Below are 23,102 nucleotides of genomic sequence, written 5' to 3' on the forward strand. Positions count from 1 at the left end.
TGAACGCGTTGTGGCCATGCAAGACACGGTCATTCATACAAATTATATCATGTTACATACAAGGATAAACTTAACAACAACCTTTTCCGTCTTATTTTTGCTTACATTTCAGGTTTTTACATGAATTCAAAAACAGCCGACCAGTGATCGCTGGAAGCTGTGGATTAAGTCTTTCAGTTTTTGTAAGTATCAATTTGCCTTTTTCTCTTCGGCTTTCCTGTCTTGCTGCATGTGTCATTCACCCCAGCTGTCTCTCACCCACACGAAACACCTGCATTAAATGAGGTGGACAATCGCAACACAATGTACGCACAATTAGACATTTACAAGTTACTGACAGACCTTTCGAACGCAAGGTTCTCCAACTTATTTTTCTTGCATTTTGTCTTTGCATTAGTTAGTTTGCTGTTTTTTTTTTTTGGGATGTTTTTTATTTGGTCTTAATATAAAAAGTGAATGCTACAACTTTAAGATGAAATAATAATAACGTTATGAGCATTCCGATCTGGTCTGTACTACATGAGATCATACTTCTACTTTTCCACAATAGCTGTATCAGACCTGCGTTTAACTCGCTCTGTCTCTATGAAAATGTTACTTAAACAAGCTCAGCTGCTTCTCGTGGAGGTTTTCTAATGAAAACGTATCTTAGATATTAAGCAAATAAAGGTGAGGAACTTCATTGATATTATTATTTTCTTTTAAATGTCATATCACTGGAGTCATATTGAGGAGGAGCTCTTCAATAACAGTCGGGAAATGTCTCTCTGAATTCAAAGTTCATGGCCATTTACTATTGTTTAATCATGACATTTCCCTCCACACACTGTCCTCCGCCTAGCGATGAGCTGCTGCACGTTTGTTGGTTGGGAACGACTTGATCTTATAAAACTATGTCATCATCAGAGCAGCTAATTAATGAGAAAAAGTAATTGCCTGAATCCCTGTGCATTGTACACATTGATGACACGGAAGTGCATAGAATAGTCAAAATGGCAACACTTATAAAACAACGAGAAGAGCACATCTTTGCTGGTATTAGCCAGCCTGTTTGACCAGGTCTTATATTCGCTGCAGTGTCCCCTTCTCTGGAATTTGAGTTACCAAATTTTGTGCATTAAGATCATGCAACTTACGCTAGCCGGGTTCACTAACGGATAGTATAATAAAAAATGCAAAAGCAAAGATTCCAGAGTTATCAGCAGGACAGTAGAAGCATAGCGTTTTTTTTTACCGTAATTCAGTGAAAAATTGCTTTAACACTAAAAACTAGAAATATCTAGCATCAGTGTTGCTAGCCACCGAAATAAAAAACCATTGCAACTGAAGGAATTTAAAATATGCAAATGTAGCGTGAGCAATGGTTACTGCCGCCTGCTGGTGCCCCTATAAACATCCCTCCTCAGTTGGCTAATAACTTGCGTCCTGAAGTTTTGCGATTGCCTCGATAGTTAAACATTATCTAATTAAGTCATGTTAGTGTTGTTAGGCATCAGTTTTTATTTCTCATGAATGGAAATGTTGCATGTGGTGGACTGGCATTCATTGCCATCCGCTCTTATTAAGTTGGATCCTCATACAACCCAAAATGAAGATCCCTTGACCTACAGGTTTAATTGATCTCAAAAGAAGTCATTTAGTTTGCGTTGGGATAGCTTATTGAACACGTTTAATTACACACCTTTAATCTCATTTGGAAACACCTGAGAATATGTTGGAGCATCTGAAGAGGCCATATACTGTACACTCTTTGTTAGTGTTTCCCATTTGTTTAATAGGCCTCGTGGTCTCAAAGCTCTCAGCCCATTATCGATGGCACCGCTCAAGTAAAGGATGCATTTCGTCAGAAATGAAATAAACGGAACTTAAAATGAAAATAAAAAAATGTAAATAAAGAACCTTTAAATTGTTATTCCTCATCTATTATTTATCGAATGAGACTCTTCAGCCCACTGACCCTGCTGTGATTATGGTCAGTATGTTTCCGAGCAAAGACCGCTTGAAAAAGACCACTGAACAAAGAATTTAATTTCATCAGCCTCCATTACTCCTGAGGATCCCTGTGTGAATATGGAAAACTAATTGTTGCACATGTCATTCATTACCTGGCAAGAATGTGGAGAACCCACTTGAATTGTATCCATCATCCTAAACACTGCATTCAATTAATAGCTTGTATTACTTCTAAATGACCATGTTTCGAAAGGAGAGGCTGTTGTTTGTGGTGTCTTGATTAAGTACGGTCCAGATTTAACCACATGAAAAGAAACTAATCTCTCACTTTAGTATTATTGTTTGAAGGCTTGACGGACTTTATAAAAAACAAATAAAAACCTAATATGTTAGAAGTATGTTCCCTTGTAGCGGTGTGGAGGTCCACGCGGTAGCTATATACAGCAGGAAACGGGACTAAAGAACATGCCATTAATCTTCTCGCTACCCCAGCTGTGGAAAGTAATGCATAACTAAAAGTCCGGTAAAATGAATTAACGATTTCAACCATGAACTTTTCTCCCAAAACGCCATGAATCGTCTCTAACTGATAATGCACCACGGCCCTGGAGTGTGAAATCCCTGTTGCGTTGAGAGTAGCCAGTTAATTGATTTGCAAATTATTTAAGTTTGTGGGGCCCAGGGGAGTGCTTGACTGCAATGACGGCCTATCTTGAACAAGTTGAAAAACTCTTCCCAGGCAAGTCAGTGTTACGTAGTAACTGTAAAGTCTAATCTAAGCCCCACGGAGAGAGAGGCTGTCCAGCGTTCTGTTGTCGGATTGAGTCAGCTGTCCTTTACATTGTGATGTATGTCACCCTAAATGAATTGTTCATTCTACTCTTTTAGGAGCTTCGTTTTTTTTACTTCCTGGTGCTTTTTATTTTGGGAAAATCCTGCTATATGAAGGAGAAGATTTCAAACGTAGATAAAGTTTTTTTCTAAGAATTTGTGTAGATAAGAAGAATGTACGAGTGAGAGAAATATTTATACGTTCAGCAGGATTTGTTGTGGTTAGTTCTAGTTCAAGCGACAGCCGGTCATTCTGCATGGGACGGCTCTTCTAGTAACATACACACCGTAAATTCCATTGCTTTTCAGTCAAATTTGTTTGATCCCTGTGTTAATATCAAGAAGCCTCTAATCTCAAACCATTAGCAACTGCTGTCATTCAGACACACGGTGTCAGCCTGATTTAAATAAAATGAAATGAAGATAGTTGTTTCCGGTCCCTTGGCTTCATTCATTGCCATAAACATATGCTCTGTGCCCCGCTTCTTTCCATCTTATTTATGACTTTAATTTGTTGTGTGGGCTGCGTAAGAAATCAAATTTAATCCAATCCTCCCAGGGACCCTGTCATATAATAACATGGTAATTTCTGTGTATCCTTTTGAAAAATGAGGAAATTAATTCTTCCTGACATGTTCTAATTATTCCAGTGTGAACGGCGGATGGGCCCCCCCTCCCCTCCCCCCCAGGCCCCTAAGTGTCAGTTGCCGACGGGTGGCGAGGTGCTAATGCTGACCAGCAGCGCGTTTAATTTGAAACATGAACAGACACCTTTCAACACACCTTCCTAATGTTGGAGTGGCTCACACAAATTAATTCACTACTCATCTGGCAGCTCAGACTGAGGTGTGTGTGTGTAGGTTGGAGGAGGGGGGGTGGGTGTGGGGGGGTCGATGGGACCCTATTGCCATTAGTAAAGGTAACATAAGGTGTGTCTGTGTGTGCACATGTGTGTGCAGTACACTGTATAAATGCAAATACAGTATGTAAGTGTGTGTGTGTGTGTGTGTGTGTGTGTGTGTGTGTGTGTGTGTGTGTGTGTGTGTGTGTGTGGACATGCGCTGGACCGGGTCTCACCATATTTCATTTGACTGGGTGTTGAGATGGTGCAAAGCCGTCTGCTGGCATATTGCGATTGCGTGGCCAGCTTTTTTTCTCCTCTGTGGATTTGGAGCCTCCCGAACCAACGGTACCTTTTCACACATCCAAACGCTCCACGGAGAGCATGGAGAGGCTTATTTAATTAGACTGTCATCAGGCAGTCTTTAGTTTATCACTTCAATTTGCATAGAGACACTGCTGGGAGAGATGTTGTGAAACAATGATCCTGCGTATCTTATTTACAGACATAAAGCAAATAAATGATCCAAAATGAACTTGCTCTCTGCTGCTGATGATAATGATGATGATTATAATGATAATAATAATTATTATCATTTCAATCTAGGGTTGTTATTGACTTGACTGATGTCAAACTAATCCGTCATCATTTTTAATTAACAATGAAAATGGTTCAAATCAGAATTAAAAATGTATACTGACTGTTGCCAAGACAGTCTTTGTAAATCCAGAAATCTGTACGCATTCATTCATTATCTACAGTAAATAAGCAGCTGAGAAAGGATGAGGAGAGATAAACAAACTCATTTTTACTGAAGTTGGGAGTCAGGTTAGAACCATAGGACTGAAATGTATTTGGTGTGTTGCCTCCTGGCCGTGGCGTAATGTTCGAGGAGAAGAGAGCGTGGCTTTGTGAACCGTGGGTGGGTCCCCCCATGACTCAGAGAGGGGAGAGGCGTCAACATGGCCGCCCGGTCCACAGGGATTAAAGGCCCTCCCCAACCCCCCCTCACATCCTGCAGGGTTAATCACTGGCATTTTGGATCCATGCAGCGGGAATAAATGCACTCCCCATCACTGTGGAAGGACTGAGACATGCAGTAAGCCACCAGTAAGCCACCAGTAAGGCGGGCAGAGATCTGCTTCATAAGCTTTTTTCCACTCCGCACAACGGACTGTTTGCAGCTCTGGTTAACCTCTCTGAAGGACCTGGACCTGTGTAGAATCTTGCTTTCTGCATGAGTTTTGTTATGGGATATAAGAAGTAACCTGGGGGTTGAGCTGGTAGGACCTGTGCAGCTAACTTCTGTGTCTGACCATGTGCCACGCCTGTTCATGACTGAAGGCTGAGAGTGCCGCCTCGTGCCAAGACCCACACGGCTGCTGGCTGTGCATTAAATCAGCAGTCAATTTGACTGGAAGTCTGAAATCTGGGCTAGGTTAAGGGGGTTGCGATGAAGCCGTGTTAATAGCTGGCTTGTTGTCCATATGGTACTGCTTTAATGGAGCACATTTGTTGCAGATGGTGGGAGACTCGGTTCAGCAGAGGCAAGTTTTTCTTCGAAAGGGCCGCTGCGCTGCTGAGACTGGTCCATGTCAGCTCATTGATGTCTATCCTCCTTGCTTCTCTTTAACCAAAAAGCCCGGCCTTGAATTGTGGCCCGGCCTTGATTTAAAGACATGCTTGTTCTTTTTTTGTGTGTGTGTGTGTGTTCAGGAAAGAGAAAATGCGATGTGGCGCGGCCACTTTCTCAGTTGGGTCATTTGCTCTTGGAACCGCACTTTTGCTTCCATACGCAAAGTTCAGTTGTCTCTCACCACAACGGGACTGCAGACAGCAGGCGCAGCTGAGGAAACACAAGCACACACAGAGTAAAAGAACAAGCGTTATGGAATAAGACCAATGATAAATATAGAAACCCAGCATAACTTAATCTATTTCACTTTCTTTGCTGCTTTTTATGATAAAAGAATACATTGGAAATACATGTTTCGGCATTAGACACCATACCACTTTGATTCTGATCATTTCTGCTTTTCAATGTGTACCAGAACTAGTTTGCGTCCACCGAGAATCCACATTTATCTGGGTATTGTTTTTGCTTTAGAGTACGTGTGCTTTTTGCACTCAGAAGTGAGGAGACACGCTTGATCAGCTCTGCACTGTTTGACGGTTGTTTTCTCACGTTGTCACTGACTCAGTGTGCTGCGGCGTGGTGATGGTAGTATGTGCGCTGGGCCCAGCCGAGTGGAGAAAAGAGCAGAGCCGCAGTGCCCCTAGCTGCGCCACTCCCACCTCCCCAGACACCTTATTGTGAGAAAAGTCTCGGCTGAGCCCTCTGGGTCTTGTGGATCCACTGCCTTGCTAAGTGCTGGCCAGACTGAAAGGCACAGTGTCCTTGGGCCCGGCTCATTCTTTCCACTCTCAGAGGCTTTGTCTCATAAGCCACGAGAGCGAGAGGAGAAGACGCCAAATAAAACCCGTGTCACCAAAAACTAATGGCTGAGGTTTTATGTGCTTTTGTGTTTTTTGTTTTTTATGATAATACTCATATTTGTTCTTCCGTAATGTTAAAAGGTAGTCGTTTTAACAAAGAAATGCAGTCTTTCAAGCTTTTCTTAAGTAATGTAATTGAATTATAGTGAACATGGTGGTGGACTTAAAATGTTTAAATGAAGTGAAATTTCATGTCATAACGCTTGCAACAGTTCAGTGCATGAGGCTGATTTGTGAGACTTTATTAATATAAATTAATATTTGAACCAATTTAAAATTAAAAAAATATGTCGTATCGCTGCTCCTTTTTATCACATGAAAACCAACACGTGGAAGTCTGACTCAAACACAATAATAGTGCATAATATACAGACCAATAACATGTTCTAATGGAAACCTGTTGTAAGTCATTTTTAGCCGTGCGTTGCCAAAACTGTGTGGGCGATGCTTCTGAACAGCCCCATACAACTGGTGACATCATGACCACATCCCTTTGCCTCATTGACGCTGTAAGTCCCGGCTCGGGTCCATTGCGGCCAAGCTCCCAGAAGCCACAGCAGCCTCGCCACACATGGGCTGCAGCTGGACCACCGTTAGCTACTCTGAGCAGGCCGGGGCTGCTCTGGGATCTGCGGTTACAGTGCTGGATGTCCACGTATATATATGTGCACACAGCCGTGGAAAAAGGCTGTATAGACATCAGCAGGCAGAGTTTATTGGATGCAAACATATCATCAGGCTCTCAGTGCAACCCAAAGCCGTATGCAAATCCACTCCCTCTATGGAAAGAACATAATTAATGATGTCAGTTCATAAAAAAGGGAGGATGGCTTCACAGCCATATTTCTGCTTTGACTAAAGACTGTATTACAGGAAGGAGATGAATGCTCTGTGTTCTTTCTTTCCGTCCTTCTCTTTCTCTTACTTTCTTTTGTCTGTCCCTTTTTTCTTCTTCTTCTTGGTCGTCATTTATTTAATGGTGAACATGGTTCTCTGTGATTTCTCCTGCCAGAACCCCGACTCGCCGACATGGAGGGCTTTCTTCGTAGCAGCTTTTTACTGAGGTTAGTTTCATTTCCGTTGTTGTCATTTAATATCACCGGTCGAGCAGGGGTTGGTGCTTTCTGACACACTGTTAGCTTTAGACGTTGTACTTTGTGCATGTGTACATGTTTGTGTGTGTACACGTGTCTCTATCTTGTTAAACACGGCTTCTAACACATTAATCCAAGCTGTGTGTTTAGAATTGTGATTATTTGGTGTGTGGCTGACTGCATGCTCAGCTGTGGCCTCCAGAAGGTACACAACAACAAGTTAAGGGACACATGCAGATGAGCTGTCCCCCTTCCTCTCCCCTTTTACGCATTAAAGGACCTGCACATCAGGCTTTCTGTGTCTGTAGCCTTGCTGCCTTTGTCCGTCCCTTCTCCCCGTCTGCCCCACGTTACCAACCACCCTAATCAGAGATATTGGAGTGAGGCTGGAATAAGTGTCTTGTGATGTACTGTTGCTTCCTGTTGTGTGCTGTGTTTGTATTCAACCTACCATAAAGATTTAGATTTTTTGTCTTTACCCTTCCTGTGATTCTAATTAAAAATGTGTGCTGTCATTACACACAGAGGAAGTAAATAAGAGAGTGTATTTACCATTGGCTCTTTTCCTAGTCAGCTACCTTCTCTAGGCTACAGTGTTGCTCCCTAATTAGGGTTGGCTCATTAGAAGCCACAGCAGCAGCATCTGCCTTTCAAAGCTGCTGTCAGCCAAACTTTACTAAAGCTAATGAATCCTCTTTGATTTCTTTTTCAAAAGGTCACTTATTTGATTAAATTAACAGCATTTTTTCTCTCTGGTCGGAACTTTGTGAGGCATTCTAAAAAGAAAGGACAATTTTATACCATTACTGTCGCAAGTCAAGATGTCCTTGAGGAATTCAAAATAAAATATTGTAAATTTATGTTATCTATTATAGAATGCGGTCAATTAAAATCACGCTAAAAGTAAGATTGAGACCCACATTCAGAAGCCTTGGGAAAACACGCTGAGCTCTCAGTTCTGAAAGAATTTAGATTGCGACCAATTGTGTGGCCCTGCAGAATTATATTATTATTTTTTTCATGCATCAATAAGCTTTTTGTTAACATTATTATATTTAACAAATTGAGGAGCCATTTATTGTTTGCAAATAAATGATTACATGTGTGTATATATGTATATACTGTACATATAAATATATTCTATATACGCATATTTATATTCATAAATACTTTGATGAAGTTAACAGAAAAAGATGTCATGCAGAGATCTACAGTATCCATATCTCTCATAGCTTGGCACCAATTCATTTGGTGTGGTATATCTGCTCGGTTTGACAGAAGTTATTCAGGCATACAACATGTTACATTTTTGAGAGCACGCTGCCTGTGCTCATTTCCGCTTTTTTTCTAATGGTACAAAGTGGATGGTAGCGTTTAACTCTCAGCGCCTGTCAAAACCAGTTTGGTGGATAACTAACTGCACCAAAGATTTACTGTACACTTCATGCTGCGATGGAAAAGATTTGACAGAACTATATCTCACGTTCACCAGGAAGAGTTCTGCAACCAATCACAGCCGTTTTTTACAAAACTAACCAATTAACAAAATAAGAATAAAACAAAGATTGACCTTTGACCATGGCTTTTTCTCACCAATTCCCTTTTGTTCTCATAGCTGTGAGGAAACAGTGATTATTCTAAGTAAACACATTAATGCAACGTAATCCTCATCCTTCCGTCAATGTCTGTTTTAATTAAAGGAGGAGCGCCAGTAGAAAGATATCACGCACACTGACTGGAGATTGGAGGCCTCAACAATCAGGCAAAGATTAAAGGCAGGCTTGGCTTCAGGGTTGGCCCTTTTGCTTGCATAAGACTTGTGTCCTGCAGTGGGCTGTGGGGGTAGAAGTGAACAGGGAGAAAATGATAGAACCAGTGGTGGATGGATTTGGCATGTTAAGACATTCCTCCAGTGAAGAATCCCAGTATCTTTTCCCATGCAACTGAATTAGGTCAAAGGGGGCTTCCTGAACATGCTCGCACGTTTCTGCTCGAATGTGCAGATGTTATTGACTTGTTTTAGTCTATGTCACATCTCAGTATAGCAACCCAGATGGGCCTTTCATTATTGTAATGAGTCAGTGTGGTTTTCAGTCATACATACAGTGCGTTTTAATAGCTGTAAAAGAAGTTATACACAGCAACTGTGAAAAATAAATCTCTTTGAATGTGATGGGGAAAAGTTTAAACCCCATATTTGATGTACATGTCAAAGTCTTTGTACTCTCGTAATGATAACAGCCTGTTCAAAATTCTCACTGTCACAAAAGTTCTCTTAACTACAGCAAGAAAAAGTACAGTGTCTTTAACCGGCAGCTATTTGTGTTTGTGTTACTGTAAGTCTCACAGTTTTCATCTTTGTTGAAAATGTGTGTTTTCATCTTAGATCAATTTTTTACACGTTTATGGCAGCAATTTAACAGGTTTTTGTTTGTGCAGTCAAAGAGACGAAGCAAAGAGGGCAGGAAGTGGAAGGAAGAGTGTCGGAATACAGAGTGAGATGAGCACAGTAAGAGAGAGAGGGGGAGAGAGAGAGAGAGAGAGAGAGAGAGATGTCCTCAATCGCTCTACTCCCAGTGGGCAGGACCTCCCCCTACATTTCTGCCATTATTTGATGTAATGAAAGGAGAAAGTGTGTAACATTGAGATTGTTAATTAATTTAGTCTAACAAGATGAAGATAAATGAAACCCGCTGAAGGTTGACTAGGCTAAGGGCCCCACTTAGCATTCCTACTGCCCCCGAGCTCTGTCTCTCTCTGTCCTGCACAATGCAGCACGGCTCATAGGTGCAGCGCTGTGCTTATACAAACCCCTGAGCTCGCAAACATTACGTTTAAACGCGGACCTTTTTGACTAAATATTTCATTTCCAGCCCTCTGCTCATCATAGCCTTCTTACTTTGGGATATCTCAATTTCCAAAATGACTGCACATGTAATGCAGTTAGAGTTTTTGAGCGTAGATATACAATTATATTTTAAAACACATCCATTGGAAAGCTCTGTTCAAATGTCCACGTGACAACATGCTTCTGGGGATACCTCTACAAGTGTGCTCGTAGATAATAAACATGGCTTTTATTACCTTCTCCTAGAGATCACATATATTTTTTTTCTGAAACGACGAAAGGTTATAAAAATCTCCCCCAGAAAATATGTGGCCCCTTCACATGATTCTGTGTGACTCCCAGCCTTTCCCCGTGTGAATGGCTCTTCTCTAATGTGGCTCGGGGGCTATTTGAGCAGCAAGACAGACAAAAAGCAGAAAGGACTCTCTTTTTTAACAAAGCCAGATAGTTGTCTTCATCCAGAGTCCTCACAACCAAATCAGTAGTCTATCGAGGTCCTTTCTCAGAGGACACTTTGTGCAGGATCTTCATGGCAGCACAGACCAATCATTAAGGCACCCGTTCTTTTCTCCCTTAGTTCTCAAGTCATCAACAATGGGTTGTTGATTGTACAAAAAAACCCCACCAGAACAATTACGTTCTCTGTTTTGGTGGCAGGGCAACGCTTTAAAGTGCAGTCCTCAATAATGGCCTCATTATTGTTATTCTTGGAGCAGGCCTCAGGATAAAAAAGTAGCCGCTAGCAGTACGTCATTATTTCGTAAATTTCGATTAGCTCATCATGGCTGTCTCCTGGCAAACAGAATCATGGCTAATTAAAAGTGAGCAAGCGCTCTAGCCTGCGACTTTAAAAGAAGCACTTATAGGACTGTTATATGAAAAAAGTAGTAAAAAAAAAAAGAGGATTAGAGCTGTTACCCCGGTAACTCCGACTTCCATCTGCGAGGGAACAATGAACTTGTATTCCTCCGCCACCTAGATTTGAAAAAAAGCGAGGACAAGAGTGTACTAAAAGGACAAGACCCTTCTTTCCAACAACAAAGTGGGATGCAGGCCTAATAGTCTCTTTGGTGCGAGTTGTTAGGAGAGGTCACTGGGGGATGCAGGAGCAGAAAGGTCGAGGTGTAATCCTAGGACAAAGAAGGTCGTACCAGGTTTTTTACAATGGGACGTTGTTTCCTGGATCTCTCTGGTTTGGCCTGAAAACATTTTAAAGATTTGAAATACTTAAATGATGAAAATACTGGTTTTAATGCACTTTTATAATATTGTCCTTTACTGGGTGTATAGCCAGGAGCTGCTAAAGAGATGCTACTCTGAAAAGGGAGGCTCTTTTTCTAAAACACTGTCGAGTTATAATGATACATGACTATGGAGGAGCAGTGTGTGTTTCTCTTTGAGTTTTATGTCCCTTATTACAGCAGCAATATGTCTGCTCACATTAAGCAAATTTATGGCTGAGGCCAGCCTAACAGCAGTACAGGTTAATGAATTTGGCATTACTAATTAAACGTTATTGAGGGATGAATATGAGTCCTCTGGTCTGGACGGACGGCACAGGAAGGTGGGAGGAGAGGAGAACGGGACAGAGGACCTTTCTGTCCTGTCGCTTTGCTGCAGTTCTCTTTCACAATGATAAAAACATGAGTAGTGGACATGAAGACAGCGCAGCTTTAAGGTGAAATGGAGGACAGTCCCGCCCCCGTGTCTGTGTGGGTTTCCTCCGGGTTCTCCGGCTTTCTCCCACAGTCCAAAGACACGCTTTCGGGGGTTTAGGTTTAACTGGTGACTAAATTGCCTATAGGTGTGAGGGTGAATGGTTGTGTGCCTCTATCTAAGCCCTGCGACTGGTTCAGGGTGAACCCCGTTTCCTGATCACTGTTAGCATGGATTGATTCCAGCCCCCTACCCCCTTCACACCCGCCAAGCCCCACCCTGCTTTTTTTTGGATAAGCGGTATAGAAGACAGCGCGATCTACTCAAGCAAAAATTAAATTGATTTTTCAAGAAAAATGCTCACTGAAGCTTCCTCGTCCGCTGTTCAAAGCTTTTTCACTTTAGGTTAGTTGGATTTATTGTTAGAATACATTTGCATCTGTTTTGGTACTGGTTGCTGTATTTACACTGTTTAAATCAAATTTTACATGCCACTCTTTCTCGCCCTCTCTTTCACTCTTTCACTAGCGCCTCTTCACTCCACGTCTGACGTACTCTCCCTGAGAGCTGAGCCTTTCCATTTAGATTTCAATTATCATGTTAGTTTTGTGATTAGACTTTAGTCCTCCAGGAATCAGACCTCTCTGCTCCTCTCTATTCCACTTCCCCTGCAATCACATCCCATCTGATGAATTGCGCATATAATTACGGAAGTTATTGAATATGCAGATCACTGCTGACTCTTGGTGTGCGGTTCATAATCCATCAACTCTAACTGTATCAAACAAGGGTCTCTGATAAAGGCCCACTCTGATAATGAGAGAGGGCCAATGTATGCTATTAGTCAGAGATAACAGACACCACAAAGGCTGAGACTCAATTAAAACAGAGCCATGCGGTAATTTGTGTGCGTGTGTGTTCATGCTCCTAAACGGCACTTAGGCCGGTGTAGACACTTGGCAGTGGGCACGGTCGGCTTTACCGTCATAACCAGCGCGGCGCGATCCAGGCCGACTGGAGGTATTTCCCCCATGTTACAGTATGTTGCTAACATCGTTTTACACCCTGTCCCATGATGCAATCCCTGGGAGCTTTTCAAGGGAAGGGAGTGAAGCACTTTGCAGGCACACCCACAGGAAAGGGTTGTGGGAAATTTTGTAACTTTTGATAGCTTTTAGAGAGCTATGCTAACACCTGGCTCACAAGCAAAGAGGAAAAGGTCTTTCATGCTGTAATTCCTGTTTGCAATTTGCCGTTAATATTTTGGATGGACTTGTTGCCTGCTCTTCGAGAGGTCCAAAACGAATAGTACTTTTTTCCCCACATAATGCTAGTCGCACAGGGTTTCTCAGCTTAAGTTCCACGTATACAATTGAGAATAAAGGGAAATGGAAGAAAACGGTTCCTGTATTTTTAGCCGGAGTTAGAGTGATGTAGCTGCCATTTATAGCTGATAGGCCAGGCTGATACTGGACCGCTGCCCTGCCGACACCAGAGGAGCGGGTTCATAGACTGCACAGACGCTGCACAACGTGATTGCAGACGGACATGAAATAAGCAGATCAAAAGGAGATTAATTGGATTCTGACCTATTTAATTGATGACGAGACATTTTTAAAAATATATTTAAAGATATGTAGCGAATATTTTCTTTGCACAGTGGAAGTGATCCAAAGGTGTAGACAAGTGGCCCTAAAAACACAAAAAAGTGCTTCAAACTAAAACGATGCAGATGTCAAACAACAAAAAAACTTAACTCAACTTTATATGCAAGATATCATACAAATAAGATGCATAGTTACTTGACAACATTCATTAAGATACTCGTGGGTCCTTTTTGACCAATGCAGTTACAGACTCTGCTTGTGTTCAATGTTAAATGCCTTTTTTGTTGGCAATAAAGTTAATAAAAATAAATAAAACTAAAGGGTATGATTTGTCTAAATGGGCAACGAGATTTGACTGCCTGTAAAAAGTATGTATGTGCAAGTGTAACGACCTTTGTCAAGTTCCAGCTATTGTTTGCAGATTGGTTACACACTCTACAGGCTGTGAAAGACACATCTGCTACTTTCAGCTCAGTTGAGAGCAGATAGACAGTCGGGGTTGAGGGTTAGTGGTGTGTGTGTGTGTGTGTGTGTGTGTTTGTGAGGTGGGAGGTGGGGTCCTCAACTACCCGGTCTTACAGCTCGGCTACAGTCCCTATCTCCTTATCAAATATTTGTCTGGCCTTCACTCCCTATTTGCCTTCCATACGGTTTGCTTTAAAAAAAATTGAAATCTATCTCAGGCAGATTGATAATGTTCAGTTGTTCTTCGTCTGGTTGGGTTTGTCTACATTTCTTTTGTAAATTTCTAATAATGGCACATTAGGAAATTGTAGTTTGATACCATTGGAGTTTAAAAGTCCATTCTACTGAAAAATCTGTGAAAGCTTTTATCATCAAATGTAAAATATGATCATGTTTTTGATTGATTCCCTGTTTGAGATTCAAAGGGGAGTCATAAATGTTCGAAACACAAAGGGTCTCTTTGTTTGAATGGGGCCCCAGTTGAAATGGAGGAGTAGTTTGAGATTACCAGATTATTTCCTCTTCGCCCAGTGAGCGAGGCGAGGCGAGCCGCAGCCCTGTGCTGCGCTGGAGCTGAGCATAATGAGTGTGGTGGCAGGGAACCACAACAGAGCTGCACCAAAGGCTGCCTGGGAACCAGAGGCCCGTGGCCCGTAGCCAAACACACACACAAACACACATACAAAAAATCCTGCCGCACACTTGTGGCTTTTTAAGAAAGCAATTTAGTTAATGATTTCATTTTGAAGCACTGTCATAACGCATTGTGTCCCCTGAGTGAGCCAGAAAACGGATGAAGGAGAAACCGACACAGAGGAAAAGGTATTAGTAAACACGCGCAACCCCCCCAGACAACCACAGAGAAAAGTAACATTCAACCGAGCGTAATGTGGCATTTGTTGTGAAGATATCACTTGGATAATAGGTTGTGGTGTGTACATCACTTGTGGCTCCTGCTTCTTTTGATGCATCGCGGTGACGAGTAGGAGCACGCTGTGGTAATAGCAAGCAGCATAGACTGCTGAAGCCTTTTGACTTTTAGTCGATGCCCGCTTCCCTGGAGTGGAAATACAGTCCATTTTTCTGTTCAACCATGTCTGTCAGCTGATTTTATTAGGGCCCATGAATGAAACCATCTTAGCATTGCTAAAACACCCGCTTGTACATGTCTTCTGTGAACCAAATTTTCGGGCAATTACTCAGATCAGTGGCTGGGGTTTCTGGTTTTGCTCTTCTGATCTCCTTTTTTCTCCAGCCTCTCTTGCCCTTTTTTTTTCTTTTCGTATCAGCCGTCAATCACTCATGGTAACTTTTAAACAGGGCTGGTTGCCAGCCGTTCATTTAGACCCTCACTTTTGCTCCGCTTCTTCCTGTCCGACCTGTCAGAATGACACACACTGTTGACCATGCTTTCTATTCAGCACTGGCAAATTAATTGGTTTCAGTGGTTTAAATCAGCAATCAATGTCAGTTTCCCAACATAATAAGCCTTAATCATAAATCTTTGAGGTGCGGCCTGCCTGACCCCTATTCATCATAGCTCTGCTAGATGGCCTCATCTGGGTGGAGCAAATGAACTACTCCTGTTTTGATTTTCCAATTGACGTGTCACATGAAACGTGGCTCCCCTCTCCCCTCCCCTGTTCGATCCCAGCCCTTCTTCTCACAGTCCTTAAAAAAAACAGTGTCAAAAGACAAAGAGGAAAAAGGAGTCCAGTTGTCACAAGGGGAGACACATTTTTGGGCCTTGTGTGAGAGTGCTCAATGAATACCATTAATGTATTCAGACAGAAAGACTAAATAGCAGAAGAAAGAAAAAACAATTCTAAAGATTTAGAGATCGGTCCAACTGAAGCTAATGAGCTGTTGCCCCCCCCCCACCCACCCGAGCCTCAACATAGAAAAATATAGAGCAATTAAATTATGACAGTGTTAAAGATAGCTACTGAAATGTGTTTGAAATGAGGATGAAATGGAACATTTGTTTCTTTTCAGTAGACGTTTCAAATCTTACGAATAGTGACGGAGAGTGTGACAATGTGACACACCAGCCCCACTAAAGCTGCCAGTGATGAGCTAATGATACCACAAGCAAAAACCAAGACCCATAGTTCACACCAACACAGAGCAATACCCCCCCCGCACACACACACTTTTTCTTTTTTGCCCAAATTCTTTGCTCTCTTCTTTTTTAACTTTCTCTCTTTTGAGATTTCTATGCTCCCTACAGACTTATTGTGCATCTCTTTGGTAACTTGGGATGTGTCTCTTCACTTGTTTGGCACCCCCCCCAGCCAGCTCCTCAACTCACTTTTCTGGCAACTGTGAGAGATGGTGTTACACTGGATTTGTTGAAGTGCGGCCATTTGCCGCAAACTCTCCAGTGCACAGAAGAAGTTATCTTTATAAATGACAGAATGGACCTTGGCTGAATAGTGCTTTGTTTACTGTTTAACAAAAAGGGGGGCCCCACTCAATATTTCATCTGTCACCAATGCTTTTCTTTCCTTCAACAATGCTCGATTGTTTCCATGAAAATTTCAGGTTCCATGAACAGGAGAATTCTGTATTATTATGTTCTTGCCAAATTCCGATCTCTGTTTTCCTTTTCCTGCTCACAAAGGGCCCATAACTTATTGTCAACTATGAGGCAAGCCACAAAGCTCCACTGTTGCTCACTGCCTTGCAGACAGCAAACAGCAAGTAGGGTCGCGTTGGTTGATGGCTGGACTCCCTGTGAGGTTTTCCTAAGTGCAGCAGCCACAATGAAAGGCTCTTTGGGAACTCCAATCCCATCGTAGTCCCACACCAAACGAGGGAGTCGAAGAGAGAGAGCGGTAAAACAACACAAACTCTCTTTTTCAGTATTTTTTACTCATCTGTTGAAAGAGACTTGTGAGAGTTCCTGTGCTGCTGCCGTTTGTGTCTTCTCGTGTGTGTTGGTTTTGACTGATCACATCCAGTGTGGTCCTCTTCTTCTACTTTATAATTTCTGCTAAAAGAATGACGCAAGTCCTGTAAAAAATTGCACAGCGTTGAATTTTTTGGGGGGACAGCCAACCCTCCTTTGCGGATGCGTGCGCATGAGTGAACTTGTGTGTGTGTGTGTGTCCTGGGGAAACTGAGAGGCTGTTATGCCATCCAGCTCTGAGCCTGTGTCCTGGGATCAGGGGAAAAAAAAGGGCCAAAAGGCGTAGGGGACCTAAGAAGAAGAAGGAGGCAGGAGGAGGAGGTAGAGAAGGAGGGGGCAACGAGGGGATTCACTGTGTGAGTGCTCATCGACCCTTCCTGAGTAGACAGACAGGGACACTTAAGCACTCTCACACCTGCATCTGCCTTTGCCCTGCGCGGGGGGCGGAGGGGGGGGATAGGACACCAACCAGGCTCGGATGGCAGCTGCACAAGTGTTTAAAGCGAGATACACAGGAGTTCCTCTAGCAGCATATTATTGCAAATAATCTACCCTGCAAAGTAATTATCAATGCTCTGCTCAATATGTAAAGTGCGCACTTCAGGTGGCTTGCTTAATTTGCTCTGGGTGGCTATCATTTCAGTGTGGATTTTAGCTGTGGTAACCATGGCACATTCTAATAGAAAAGGCATCAGGAGAGAGTGTGAAGTGAGTATGAAGTACCGCCGTAATTAAGTTGACTTTTTGCAAGGGAAGGTCAACAATAATGGAACAACAAATTAAACAAATTCATTTACACAACTCTCCAGTCCTCTTACAGTAGCTTATCCGGTTGGAAAATCTGTATTTTCCCCAACCATTTACTATATTTTAATATCATCGTCAGTAATTAGTTCATTAGTCGATTTAAATCAATTTGTATATCACCTCCTCAAAGCTGGGTTTTAGCAGATATTTCTTTTCAGATTTACCTGTATTTAATTCTGTAAAAATAATATAATAGATAAACGTGTATATTTCTGCTCTATTCCTGACTGTGTGTGTTGAAAATGAGTCGAACTGTGAGCAGTGTGCAGCCGTGTTACCGGTTGATTATGTATCCAGAGACCTGGCTGCTGCACAGCATGGCACAATCACAATGGAGGGTGATAATTTAATTGTGCTAAACGGTGGATTCCGTGTCAATGCTCTTCCAGCTGGGAGCTGTCAGGTAGTAATATCTCATTATGGCAGGTGAAGAACCCAGAGGAACCCTACCATGGCACCTGTTAGAACAGGAGGAACCGCTGAAGGGAAACACTTGGAGGATTTTCTCTCTCTATGACTTTGTCTCACACAAATACGCGCACACACACGATTTGAAGCCCACAAACCTCTTTAGCTGTTTCTTATTAAGATGATTACTTTTGTTGAAATTGATTTAATTAAACAATGTCACAGATTTAAAAAAAAACGTATCTAACATACTGTTTTATGGCTCAAATAAAAGATCAGTCAAACAACTTATAAGTAAACGTTCAATGTTCAAATAAAGTTAATTTTGTTCAGGCAACTGCAGAATTGGTGAGTGATTGCAAATGTTACAACTTTTTTAAAAACTGTCATGACTTTGGTCTATGCCAGCTAATAATACAGGCTAAATGTATAATATGAATGACGTAAATGACTGAGGCAAACTGCAATGCGTTGGCATTGAAAAAAGTAGTAGTTTGGCTTGAGGATATTTCCCAGATCATCTCATCGAGTCCAGCAATTCATAGACATACACATTGATCTGCTCATAATGGCAGTCTGGTTAGCATTACTATTTTGGTCTTGTATTCTGATGTAGTATCATTAGTTGAGCTAAATGCATCTGCTGGACACAGTCAATAACTCTTTTGAGACCAATTACACGGAAAAAAATATGCCCACATTTAGATAAAAAGCATCTTTCCACAGAAATGTGTAGTTTCATTTTTTGAAAGCCTTTTTCAATCAGCAATGGAGCATAATAGATGAATATGCCATCCTTCCACATTAACTTTGATAAAAGTGTCACCAAAGTCTGGCACCAATGCAGCATTTGAGCGCCTTCACGTGACTAATAAATGAACCTTCCTTCTCTTCTCAGTGTCCTTTGGGCTAAGCTGTTATCGCCTTCGCTCACATCCCATTATTTATTTTTGCAACAAAATCTTCTTGTGTTTAATAATTGATTTGATTTTTGAAGGAAGACAGTGTCATATTAGCCCCCCCCCCCCCTTCTGGGGCTTGTGATCTGAACTTGAAGGTGCAAGACATCAGAATCGAGACGCACACGTGGGCATGTGGGAGGGTCGGGGGTTGTCGGGCGCACGGTGTTCAGTTACTTATCACCATTGTCTATAAAAGGTCAACAGTGTGACAGAGCTGATGCAGCGGGTGAAAATCAGTCGGACCCTTTTACCATGAAATGGGATAGCCGAGGACACACGGCCCCTCGGTCACAAGATGAGCAGGGCATAACACGTCCACACAACCAATTAAGTGGAGGTTGTTTTGCACGATGATGAAACATTATCGCAGGGAACAATTCATGACTCAAAGCATTCCAGGCTATTTGAGCCCGCAGCTGGAGAACTTAAGTCCTAATCCTTCAAATGTGTGCAATATTGTCAGCTATATATAGGCCACTTCTCTACCAACTGACCCTCGCTCACGTCTTCCCCCAAGTCCTCAAAGTCTGTGCGGCTTTGTTTGTCAGAATGAAGGCAGGATGCACTTATTGATTACTTTGGTTTCTTTCCACCTCTATATTGTTGTTGTGTAATCAAGCACGAGGGAGGGCAGCTTGTCAAGGAGTCATGAGCTTCGTCTGCAGTTCCCCATATTTTCACTGTTTTGTATGCTAAAGCACATTTTAGGATTATTTTGCAGAGAAACTGATTCAATTATTAATATGGTTATTTCAACATAAACCAAATACACTCTAGTTGTACCAACAAGGCTGCTTTGCTGAATTTACTTTGCAAACAGCAGCTCCATGGCTGTGAACAGTCTAGTTCTGAGCATATGTGAGTGAATCTTACATGCACGGCTAGCACCCACATTCAGCCAAATTCTTATTATTTTTAACCTCATCAAATTGTTGTATCTCTGCTGATCTATTGCACACAAACCCCTTTTGATCTCAGCTCCGTGTGATCTCTGCTTCAAATGTGAGGAATAAAATACCGTATGGTTGCCCTCAGATATTTTCAGAGAATTACTGCCACGCTTCCCCTTTTCCCTTTCAATAATATGAGGTAGTATTGTATGGGGCTTGTCAGGAGGTGGGGGTGGGGCTGGGGTTCTCGGCACTCTTAAGCTGCCTGAGCGCAGCCCTCCCAGCACTGCTAATAAATTATTAACTCCTGCTGACAAATACTGTTATGGAGCCCGCCGCAGATCTGTTGCATTCTTTAACAAGATTGCTGTAGACACATGTTACAGGAGGATGTAGTCTCCATCGCTCGCTCTCTCCTTTTCTCTCTCACCAACCTCTTCTCCCGCTCACGCCTCAGCAGTTTGACTGATGGCTGGAGACCAAAGTAAAAGTGCCTGAGAGACTGAATATTTTAGTGGTAAAATAATACCACTTGATTTACTGTGTAATACAAAAGCAGTGCTTTGTTTCACTCTCACACTCCATTGAGGACACGGTCCTTGTTGCTCTCGAGGCTTGGGCCTTTTTTGGTGCATGAATAAAAAATGCATCAGAACTATGCGTCCAAACCCCTCCAACACACACACACACACACACACACACACACACACACACACACACACACACACACACACACACACGCACACACACGCACACATGCACAAACACGCACACAGACACCCAAACCCCCAAATCCAACTACTGCTCGCCTGGCGTGCCTGATCAGAACTTAGGTCTGACTTTTGATTTTCAATCAACGGTACCTAGTTTTGAGATCACTTTCTGTTTGATATAATGAGAGGAAACAATTTAATGGCTGATTAAAATTGAGTAAAGACACAGCTGACAACACATCCAGGCACTGAGGCTAAAAGTCAGAAGGAAAGACAGACAGGCACGGGTCTCCCTCTCTTGCCTTGCCATCTACCTGATGTACTAGGTTTGTTTGTACAGCTGCAAAGACACATGAGATTCATTTAGGCTGATCTGTGACTTTGTGACGGTGCGTGGGGTTAAATGAGAGGGAGAGTGTGGTGCTGCATAGTCAGCTTTTATTTTGATATAAAAATGAATGTTTCTGAATGATATTTCAATACAAATCCATCTGCATTACTTATGCAGAAAAACTACAATCTCATCTAAATGAATACGTCAAACAATTCAGCTAATTATTATGGATTTATGGAATTCCATTTTGACTATCCATATTTTATTTGCTGACATTTTTATGTTCCACGTTTTCTTTTAATTTTGTTGTATTTTTAAAAGTTCCTTAATGCATTTAGTAAAGCACTTTGTTTTGAAAGTTGCTATACAAATCCTGCCTGTGTGCATGGACAATACGCCTCATTTGACATACTTCCTTGTGTAAAACCAATAACTGTTAGAACCAAAGACCTTGTTCATAAAAGCCCTCTGTAAATGGAACAAATCTTTCCCTATCTCCCAGTGCCTGACTCACAGCAGAAAGCGCAAGGACACCATAGCACCACTGCCTGCCTCAACCTTGAGAGCCCCCCCCCCCCAAACCCCCGAGGCAGAAGTTAGTGTTGTCACACTGACCCCTGTGGATAGAGCAGGAGAGTGTGGCACGTAGTGATCAGCGATCGAATGCAGCCCACAAGTTCCCTGAGCATTTTGTCACATACAAACAAAGAAACAGTCCTTCAAGACCCCAATTGGTCTTTCCCGCTCACACACACACTCACACACACACACACACACACACACACACACACACACACACACACACACACACACACACACACACACACACACACACACACACACACACATACACACACACACACACACACACACACGCATGTGCAGCCACCTACAACAGAAAACCGAGCCCTAAGGAATCACCTCTTAGATGTAATGGTCAGTGTCTTATGGTTGAGAAAAAACAAAAGCTCAGGCATATGGCAGATTAGGAGTTAAATATACTACAGCTCCTTCTCGCCACTTCACATCAGTAGGAAGGCCATATCATCCTCTTTTTAATTTAATACCAAATGCATAATTAGATTTGCTTTGCAGTGTTTCGTTTCATTCATTGTAGCAAACTTATTAACCTTAACCTTATTATTTCTGAGAAAAAGCGGAATCGGTTGTATAATTTCTGCACCAAAAAGAGTTGTTTGTAAAGGAATTAACATGAGTTACCTTTGCACCTGATATGTCAAGTACAATATTCAAATAGTGATATTCATGAAAGCATGCGATAGATTTGAGACTTTAGTCCTCCACTATTACACTAGTTTGATTTTGAAGGTTTGAAGTAGGGTTCGTTGCCCGAGGGAAGACTGTCAAAGCAAAATGTTTCCTAATGGAAACAAAAGAAGACAAGGCTGCTTTTTGTTTTGCGTTTGATTGCTTCAGAGTGAACTTGACTGGCACAAGTGAGATCATTCAATTATCGAAGGACAAAATCTAATCAACTTATGAATGAAAAAAAGAAGATTCACACAGGAAATTGCAGCCTTGTTTTACATCTCTCAGCACAGTTGAAGGAGTTAACTCATTTGTAAGGTTTTCTCTGCATGATAGTCACGCTGCCTGGCTGACCTACTGCATGAGTTACTGTTTGGGCCAAAACCCAAAGAGGCAATGTTCCAGGCCTAGATCAAGCCATCCATCTGCATTAAACAAAGGATTAGGAACCCCACTGCCTGCTCCAAACCTCACAACCCAGAGCAGCTACAGGCAACACACAGGTTTAGCATTCAGTCCATGAAGCTTTATCTGCCCAGGTGCATTCAAACCCAGTTACAACCATGCACAACCATGTGAACCAGGGGCTCATGAAACGCTCAACGAAACTGCATTCCTTTTCGTGTACTGTTGATAAACCTTTCCTGACCTCCACTTCTCCACTTCCTGATCCACAGCAGAGTGATGTCTTCAAAGCAAGCCACGTCTCCTTTCGCCTCCGTCGTTGACGGGGACGACGCCATGAGCCAGGAGCACTTGTCTTGGGAGAAAGAGGAGAGCGCCGAGGCCCACGGCACTCCGCAGCTGCCCCTGCACAGCCTGCTCCATGGAAAAACCCATCCCGAGGAAATGCAGCCGCTCAGCAGCGTGCCGCAAGAGAGCGATTGGGACAGCCTGGTGTCAGCCCAACAGCGCATGGTGAGCCATGTCCATCTTTTCGTTCTTCTTATATGATGCCTTTGGTAGTGATGGAATTAAAGGAAACCCTCTTGTGGGGAAGCGTGAGTGATAACTTTT

General features: G+C 42.4%; 1 protein-coding gene across 7 annotated transcripts in view; it reads left to right on the forward strand.

The window, feature by feature from the left end:
* The window catches only part of sox6 (SRY-box transcription factor 6), a 120,415-nt gene that overhangs the window by 19,518 nt on the left and 77,795 nt on the right, over nucleotides 1-23,102 (forward strand). For 4 of the 7 annotated variants that reach the window (XM_040203521.2, XM_078085209.1, XM_040203540.2 and 1 more), the window contains exons 2-4: nucleotides 113-182; nucleotides 7,134-7,185; nucleotides 22,763-23,003. In XM_040203521.2, the coding sequence (XP_040059455.1) occupies nucleotides 7,151-7,185; nucleotides 22,763-23,003 (276 nt within the window). In that variant the 5' untranslated portion in view covers nucleotides 113-182; nucleotides 7,134-7,150. The remainder of the gene's footprint in view (nucleotides 1-112; nucleotides 183-7,133; nucleotides 7,186-22,762; nucleotides 23,004-23,102) is intronic. The other 3 variants (XM_078085210.1, XM_040203557.2, XM_078085208.1) reach the window with 2 other exon arrangements.

The sequence above is a fragment of the Gasterosteus aculeatus genome, chromosome 12, assembly GCF_964276395.1.
Source record: "Gasterosteus aculeatus chromosome 12, fGasAcu3.hap1.1, whole genome shotgun sequence".
NCBI classification, from domain to species: domain Eukaryota; kingdom Metazoa; phylum Chordata; class Actinopteri; order Perciformes; family Gasterosteidae; genus Gasterosteus; species Gasterosteus aculeatus.